Raw genomic sequence first — 10000 nt, forward strand, 5'->3', positions numbered from 1 at the left:
CCCAGTAGCCCATCACCAGATAGGCGGTGTACAGGTTCATGGAGATGACCCCGATGATGAGGTCTGCTACGGCCAAGCTCAACAGGAAGTAGTTATTCACCGTCTTTAACTGGCGGTTCACCTTGAAGGACACCACCACCAGGATGTTCCCGATGATGGTGACCAGGGAGAGCATCCCCGTCAGCAGCACGATGAGGACCACCTGCCACACCGTGTGCCCGCCCAGAGGATCCGGAACTGATGTTTCATTGCCGGCCTGTGATCCCCGGGTCAGGTTCAAGAGGGAAATGGTGGGGGAGGAGTTGTCACCGGGCGTGTTCGGGTGGAAAAGCAACCAGGGTAAGGTTCCTACTTGGTGGAGAGCATTGGATTGTGGGTAAGATCCCGCTGTGGGTGGCGAGGTGTTGGGTATGAGGAAGAGACCAGGGTTTGTGCTGTTGGAGGGCATCGTTGTGTCCGGGCATATTCTAAAAAGAGAAAGAGTGTGGAGAAATCAGTTAGAAAAGGTGCAGTTGCACTAAATGTCCAGCAGATGATGCCAGAGTGTCAATGTACAGTAGAAACTGTCCTTAGCTGGATCAATGTACAGTAGAAACTGTCCTTAGCTGGATCAATGTACAGTAGAAACTGGATCAATGAAGACCACAGCGAGGACCTGGCGTTAATCAATGCAGGTGAGAGATTGTTCTTCATAACATATAACACCGGATTTTCTGTAACTGTAACAATGATCTGGAGTGCATGAGAAAGTGGAGAGATTGCTGTCTGGGACTCCATGTTTATAGAAGCATATTGCGCAACACACAACCAATGCTGACTGAGCAAAAAGTACTCAGTCAGGAGTAATAAAGCTAACAAGGTGACATGCATGACTTTCACACCTCGCAACCTTTTAGAGTGCATGCAGCGGTACATTGAGCTCTAAAGCATACTTCGCTGCCTCCTGTGGAGGTCAGGAGGTCGCCTACAGCCACAGCCGTTGATGCCAATGTTTTGTTTTGTTTTTTGTTCCAATCAGACCGCGTCAGGGAGAGTTTGCCCATTAATTGTATTGTTTCTAATGCAGCACGTCTCTTTTTAGGCTCGCTGGAGCCAGGAACTCGTTTCGCAAGCGCTAATTGCTAATAGCTCGTTAGTGGTGTTTGCATTGTAGCAGGAGGCTCACTTGAGGGAAGCCAGAAAAGGCTTTTAACGACTTTGGATTATAAACTGAGAGGACTTTTTTTTGGCAATTGCCGTTTGAGTTTGTGCGATGCAACACTTTGCTACTACGTGTGCAAAATAGGCTTTGTGTAATTAAAATCCTCCTCTGAGCAGCAGACATAATAGTTCTTGTAGCACTCATGTTTATCACATAATACAAACCCCGTTTTCATATGAGTTGGGAAATTGTGTTAGATGTAAATATAAACGGAATTCAATGATGTGCAAATAATTTTCAACCCATATTCAATAGAATGCACTACAAAGACAACATATTTGATGTTCAAACTCAAAAACTTTATTTTTTTTGCAAATAATTAACTTAGAATGTCATGGCTGCAACACGTGCCAAAGTATTTGGAAAGGGCATGTTCACCACTGTGTTACATAGCCTTTTCTTTTAACAACACTCAGTAAACGATTGGGAACTGAGGAAACTAATTGTTGAAGCTTTGAAAGTGGAATTCTTTCCCATTCTTGTTTTATGTAGAGCTTCAGTCGTTCAACAGTCCGGGGTCTCCGCTGTCGTATTTTACGCTTCATAATGCGCCACACATTTTCGATGAGAGACAGGTCTGGACTGCAGGCGGGCCAGGAAAGTACCCGCACTCTTTTTTTACTAAGCCACGCTGTTGTAACACGTGCTGAATGTGACTTGGCATTGTCTTGCTGAAATAAGCAGGGGTGTCCATGAAAAAGACGGCGCTTAGATGGCAACATATGTTGCTCCAAAACCTGTATGTACCTTTCAGCATTAATGGTGCCTTCACAGATGTGTAAGTTACCCATGCCTTGGGCACTAATACACCCCCATACCATCACACATGCTGGCTTTTCAACTTTGCGTCGATAACAGTCTGGATGGTTCGCTTCCTCTTTGGTCTGGATGACACGATGTCGAATATTTCCAAAAACAATTTGAAATGTGGACTTGTCAGACCACAGAACACTTTTCCACTTTGCATGAGTCCATCTTAGATGATCTCGGGCCCAGAGAAGCCGGCGGCGTTTCTGGGTGTTGTTGATAAATGGCTTTGGCTTTGCATAGTAAAGCTTTAACTTGCACTTACAGATGTAGCGACCAACTGTATTTAGTGACAGTGGTTTTCTGAAGTGTTCTTGAGCCCATGTGGTGATATCCTTTAGAGATTGATGTCGGTTTTTGATACAGTGCCGTCTGAGGGATGGAAGGTCACGGTCATTCAATGTTGGTTTCCGGCCATGCCGCTTACGTGGAGTGATTTCTCCACATTCTTTGAACCTTTTGATGATATTATGGACCGTAGATGGTGAAATCCCTAAATTTCTTGCAATTGCACTTTGAGAAACGTTGTTCTTAAACTGTTTGACAATTTGCTCACGCAGTGGTGGACAAAGGGGTGTGCCTCGCCCCATCCTTTCTTGTGAAAGACTGAGCATTTTTTGGGAAGCTGTTTTCATACCCAATCATGGCACCCACCTGTTCCCAATTAGCCTGCACACCTGTGGGATGTTCCAAATAAGTGTTTGATGAGCATTCCTCAACTTTATCAGTATTTATTGCCACCTTTCCCAACTTCTTTGTCACGTGTTGCTGCCATCAAATTCTAAAGTTAATGATTATTTGCAAAAAATAAAATGTTTATCAGTTTGAACATCAAATATGTTGTCTTTGTAGCATATTCAATTGAATATGGCTTGAAAATGATTTGCAAATCATTGTATTCCGTTTATATTTACATCTAACACAATTTCCCAACTCATATGGAAACGGGGTTTGTAGTTCTTGTAGCGCTCATGTTTATCAGGGCGCCAAGTAAACATGGCAGCCAGACTTTGTGACAACACAAGACGTGATGAGGAAGGACAAGGAGGAAGAACCCAGGCAGAACCTGGGCATAGTTTACACAAATATCATCACACGCACAACTAAGCACAAGCACACACACACACACACACACACACACACACACACACACACACACACACACACACCGAGTCCTCCCACTGGGGAAGGTATTTGGAGCTGAGAGCTGAGAGCGCTCCCACAGAGCAGGTGAAATAGTCTTGACACAAACATGCACCATCTACACTAAACTCCACGTCAACTTTCACGGATACATTTACATTATACATTATATGTAGATGTAATACACACAATACATACAAACCCCGTTTCCATATGAGTTGGGAAATTGTGTTAGATGTAAATATAAACGGAATACAATGATTTGCAAATCATTTTCAACCCATATTCAGTTGAATATGCTACAAAGACAACATATTTGATGTTCAAACTCATACATTTTTTTTTTTTTTGCAAATAATAATTAACTTAGAATTTCATGGCTGCAACACGTGACAAAGTAGTTGGGAAAGGGCATGTTCACCACTGTGTTACATCACCTTTTCTTTTAACAACACTCAGTAAACGATTGGGAACTGAGGAAACTAATTGTTGAAGCTTTGAAAGTGAAATTCTTTCCCATTCTTGCTTGATGTACAGCTTAAGTTGTTCAACAGTCCGAATATGGGTCGAAAATGATTTGCAAATCATTGTATTCCGTTTATATTTACATCTAACACAATTTCCCAACTCATATGGAAACGGGGTTTGTATATTTATACATTATATGTAGATGTAATACACACAATACATATATTTATACATTATTTGTAGATGTAATACACACAATACATATATACATACATTGTATGTATATATGTATAGATACTGCCCGAATGCAGCTGGGATAGGTTCCAGCACCCCTGCAACCCCGAAAGGGACAAGCGGTAGAAAATTGATGGATGAGTGGTATTTTATTCATTATTGTGTAAAACATATAGTATATTCTAAGTGTATGCACTTTGACTCACTAGAAAGAAGCACTATAAAAATATATACATTGTTATTATTGTAATAAGTAAAATAATACAATATATTTAAATACTGTACAGTAAAATAAATACATTTGATTGCTTACATGTTATTATTACACACTGTACTAAGATCAAAGTGTGATTAATACTATGTTACACCACAACATACTGTACTAAGATCAAAGTGTGATTAATACGATGTTACACCACATCATACTGTACTAAGATCAATGTGTGATTATTACTATGTTACACCACAACATACTGTACTAAGATGAGAGTGTGATTATTATGATGTTACACCACATCATACTATACTAAGAGCTGTTCCTAATCTCTGGCCTCCCTCACATAGAACCAAAAGATGTTTCGTAATGTAATCTGATATATTTCTACCTCAAGAAATGTTTTCTGGAAGATTGAAATAAAGTGTATATTCTTTTAAAACATGTTCTGATTTATTGATTGAATATTTTGCAGACTGAATATTACATTTTATTAATAAATAGAGAAGGTTAAAACATTGTCAGGCAGAGATATGAATACATTAACTTGTGCAACATGTAAACTACACAATATAAGAAACATGTATTCATGTAGAAATATCACAAATGACATTATCAAACATTTGTTACACTCAAATTATGATCATAACAATCCACATTTTGTGTTATTAATGCATGATTCTGGTATCTAAACATGGTGTAGCTCCTCTCCTCTGAATGCAAGTGCTCCTACAGCAGGTATACAAAATTCTGCAATCTTACAAAATACAAAATTTGGCAAGACACCAAATCGCGGCAGGTTTTTATTTTATTTTCTTCAAAAGCTTGTTTATATCCTTCTTGTGTTGAGCAGTTTAAAAATATATATAATGTTGGTAATAATAACTTCTGTTCTAGGATAATAATAACTTCTGTTCTAGAGTACACTTATTAACGACTTAAAATTAATCGCGATTAACTTTGAGTGAACTATGAACAAACTATGAGCAGTTTGTTTATTATCAAGAGCAATTAAATATTTTAGTCGTTTGACAGCCCTCATAAAAAATATTTATTTCTTCTCAAATTTGGTGTGTGGGGCTTATATACTGGTGCGCTCTATATAGTTCTATACTTCTATAGTTATATAGTTCTATAGTTCTATAGTTGTATAGTTATATAGTTATATAGTTCTATAGTTATACAGTTCTATTTCACTGTGGTCTCCCATTTGTTACACTTGTTAATTAATAGTTTTTAAATGTCACTTAAACAGCAGATGACAACGAGGAAGCATATACTTTATTTTACTTTTATTTAACATTTTACAGCAGTTAACTTCTTTTTGCACTTGTATTGTAGTAATGTCAATTAGAGGCCACAAGGTGACAGTATTGCTTTGCCAACAAACTTCCTGTTCCTTCCCCATCCAAAGTTTATTTGACTTTAGTTTTATTCTGCAGTGCTAAACTGCTTTTTGGACTCGTACCAGAGTAAAGAATGTTAAAAATGCTGCTTAAAACATTGTTTGTACAGTTAATACAGTTTTAAGTCTAGTCAATTAAAACATTGTTTGTACAGTTAATACAGTTTTAAGTCTCGCTTGGAACAAGTTTGCTCTTTCTATATCATTTCCAATAGAACAATTGTTTAAAAAGCTTATATAAGTAAACAAAAACTGCTGACTGATGTCTTTGTGTTGTTTTTTTATGCTAATTTTACTCAGACTTTGACTTAAGGACAACATTTTACTCAGACTTTGACTGAAGGACAACATTTTACTCAGACTTCGACTTAAGAACAACATTTTACTCAGACTTTGAGTTAAGGATGACATCACAGGACAAATGAATGTCGTGATGACATCATCCTGGACAAACAAGACTATTAGCACAGCTAGTAAAGTGTGGCTGGTTCTGTGGACGCCATCATTAGGTGCTATATTTCAACTTCCAGGCACGCAAGTGTAATAGTGTCTGGCACACACACACACACACACACACACACACACACACACACACACACACACACACACACACACACACACACACACACACACACACACACACACACACAAGATCGATACTCATTTATTGTGTAACACAACTCCTTTGCTGACATTTGTCTGGATGCATGGGGACAGATCAGGCATGGGGACTGCGATCCAAGCCCGAGTCGGCGAGGTCACCAAGTCTTTTCTATTTTTAGCATCTCATCTCGCAGCAGTGATGAGGTCACATGACGGCCACTATTTCACAATAAAAGTGGAGGCTTGGCATGCAAATAAAAGCTTTGTTTATACATGTGTTCAGGTACTGAAGTTGTGCTCCTCTCAAATGAAGCGTGCACAATTGTTGTGTCGTACAGGTTGCAGATTACAGCTGAGTGTGGTACAGGATGCAGATTACAGATGAGTGTGGTACAGGATACAGATTACAGCTGAGTGTGGTACAGGATGCAGATTACAGTTGAGTGTGGTACAGGATGCAGATTACAGTTGAGTGTGGTACAGGATACAGATTACAGATGAGTGTGGTACAGGATGCAGATTACAGCTGAGTGTGGTACAGGATGCAGATTACAGATGAGTGTGGTACAGGATGCAGATTACAGATGAGTGTGGTACAGGATGCAGATTACAGATGAGTGTGGTACAGGATGCAGATTACAGCTGAGTGTGGTACAGGATGCAGATTACAGATGAGTGTGGTACAGGATGCAGATTACAGATGAGTGTGGTACAGGATGCAGATTACAGCTGAGTGTGGTACAGGATGCAGATTACAGATGAGTGTGGTACAGGATGCAGATTACAGATGAGTGTGGTACAGGATGCAGATTACAGATGAGTGTGGTACAGGATGCAGATTACAGTTGAGTGTGGTACAGGATGCAGATTACAGATGAGTGTGGTACAGGATGCAGATTACAGCTGAGTGTGGTACAGGATGCAGATTACAGATGAGTGTGGTACAGGATGCAGATTACAGTTGAGTGTGGTACAGGATGCAGATTACAGCTGACTGAGCGCAGAACAGGAAGTGCACAGCGATTGATGACGCAACACCACATGTGCACTATGGCAACTAACATGACTATCAATTATTCACTAAACCAAGGACTACACTTTTACTCAAATGTGCAAGAATGCAAAAATCAAGGTTAGCATGAGTTCACATTAATTATAATAATTACTACAGACGTAATTATTGCATGAAATAATGCCATCGTTTCATGAATCTATTAAGAATATGAATATACACTAAATCAAGCTGGAGAAGAAAATAATTACAATTAGTTCTCCAAAGACACTTCTCTATTTCACATTAATCGTAATCATATTTAAAGAAATGCCTTAAATAATTTATGAATACAAACAATAATGTAAATGTATAAAACATTTGTATATGTACCTTTAAGGTCAACAGTATTGCATTATTTGCATTAATTTATTCACAAATTAAGAACTCAACCTTTAGGATAACTTCAAACATTTGACAAATATTTTAAATTCAATATTTTAATAACTAATTGATATTAATAATACTATGAATATACACTATGTCAAGTGGTAGAATACCAGAATAATATATTTTTATAATAATAGTAATAATAATAGATTTTATTTGCAAAAGCACTGTACATTGAGCAAACAACCTCAAAGTGCTACAGTGCATAATAAAAAAATAAAAATTAAAAAAACTAGAACAGCCTAATATCTAGAACTAGCACACATATATCTATTAAAGGCTTTTTTTAAAAGAAGAATTTTAAGCCTTTTTTAAAAGCATCCACAGTCTGTGGTGCCCTCAGGTGGTCAGTGAGAGCGTTCCACAGACTGGGAGCGGCGGTAAGAATGAAAATTATTTCTCCAGACACTTCTCTATTTCACACATTTTTAAATGACTAAAATAATTTATGAATACAACAATAAATAAATACATGTATAAATCATTGTATATATTTATATTTTAAATACATTTAATGTAAACAATATTGAATTTACTATATTAACTTGTTCACAAATTGAGAATAAGTCAAACTTTAAGAAAGCTTTACTTGACAAATACTTTTAAATTCATTATTAACTCATTAAAAATAATAATAATAGAAATATACAATCTGGCAAACTGTAGAATAGCAGGATTAAAACTATTTCTCCAAGGACATTTCTCTATTTAACAATCATTTTAATGTTTGAAAAATATCCCTTCAATAATTCATGAATATAACCAGAGGAGGATAATAACGCGCTACATTTACTTAAGTAACTTTTAGGATAGATTGTACTTGTCAGAGCAGTTTTAATGTAACATGCATTTTACTTTTACTCGAGTATTTTTGAGAAGAAGAAACACTACTTTTACTGCATTACATTGACTTTTATTCCAATCGAGTGTAAAAAGTGAAAAGGCAGCACAAATCTTCAATGACTTTTAAACTAGTAAAAAGAACAATTGTATCATGTGCTGTCATCTGTGTCAGTAGAAATGTTCAATTTTCAGCTTACAGGAATTCTACTTCCAACTAGAGAAAACATGTTGAAATTAATTAATGAACAATTGTAGTCCAAGAACCGTTAAAAAATAACTACTAAATAGATCAGAAGTTACTCACTACTTGAGTAGTTTTTTTCACAGAATACTTATTTACTCTTCCTGAAGTAATTATTTTGATGACTACTTTTTACTTTTTCTTGAGTCATATTATTCTAAAGTCCCGGTACTCTACCCACCTCTGCATATAACCAATAAATACATAAATAAATGTATAAAACATTGTATATGTATATATTGAAATACATTTGATGCAAACAATATTAAATTAGTTGTATTGATGTATTCACAAATTAAGAAGCTTCACTCACTAGCAATTTTTTTAAAATGCATGATTGTAATAACTAATAAATACTAATAAGATGGATATAAACTATGTCAAGCTGCACAATAGCAGGATTAAAATGATTTCTCTAAAGACACCTCATTTGACATTTATTACTATAATATTCAAACTTGCCTCAAATACTTCATGAATAAAACCATCAAATAAATGTATAAATATATCTAATGTAAACCATGTTGAACTATTTGCTTTCACTTATTCCAAATTAAGAAGAAATCAATCTTTAGGAGAGTTTTACTCACTTGTTAAATATTTGACATTCATTATAGTAACTGAAAAAGTAGATTTTATGTAATAATTGAACAGTTATAACAATATTCATTCAGCTCACAAGCTTAAGTTGAGCAGCAGAATTAAATGTATTTCTTGAAATGTGTCATCATATTTTATGATAAATCTTAAGAAATATTAAAAGGATAAATTAAGTCGACTTGTTTTGGAAAATATAAAACAAAACGTATTAACATCTCAAGCTTTAGCAAAGCAACATAATGAAAAGTACTACATAAACTAATATAACATTCTTATTTATTGTTTCTTCATCTTATTTTCCATGATAATAAAATCACATGTTCAAAGAGGAAAAGAAGGCGAGCAGAGCATCACGACCTCTACTTCCCAAGGTCACTAAAATATCATTTAAGACAAAAATATTTATTTTCATACTTTAAGTAACTTCTCTTCAGAGAATACTTTTGATGTCTAGTTTGCTGTAATGGAATGTCATGGAAGTGTTCTCCAGCAGCGGGCGCTGTGTACCTCCTGATGTAATGCATGTTTTCTCCAGCAGAGGGCACTGTGTACCTCCTGATGTAATGTATGTTTTCTCCAGCAGAGGGCGCTGTGTACCTCCAGATGTAATGCAGTTAACTTAGATTTTCTTGTTTTGCTGGTAAGCAACACTTTTAACAAAATATTTGAATAAGACAACAGTAATAGTAAATTGTATTTGCCCAACAATGCAAAAGATGGGGAGTTAATGAATGAATGAACACATTAATGGACTCGTTAGTGACGGGCTTTCTAGTGTACAGAAAATGTCGGACTCCAAC

The 10000-nt window shown here is 36.4% G+C and overlaps 1 protein-coding gene across 2 annotated transcripts in view; it reads right to left on the reverse strand.

Moving 5' to 3' along the window:
* Positions 1 to 10000, reverse strand: part of LOC140677960 (muscarinic acetylcholine receptor M3-like) — a 133286-nt gene that overhangs the window by 2564 nt on the left and 120722 nt on the right. For both annotated transcript variants that reach the window (XM_072912743.1, XM_072912742.1), the window contains one exon: positions 1 to 467. This exon is cut by the window's left edge and continues 2564 nt beyond it. In XM_072912743.1, the coding sequence (XP_072768844.1) occupies positions 1 to 448 (448 nt within the window). In that variant the 5' untranslated portion in view covers positions 449 to 467. The remainder of the gene's footprint in view (positions 468 to 10000) is intronic.

This window comes from Nerophis lumbriciformis, unplaced genomic scaffold, assembly GCF_033978685.3.
Source record: "Nerophis lumbriciformis unplaced genomic scaffold, RoL_Nlum_v2.1 HiC_scaffold_58, whole genome shotgun sequence".
NCBI lineage: Eukaryota > Metazoa > Chordata > Actinopteri > Syngnathiformes > Syngnathidae > Nerophis > Nerophis lumbriciformis.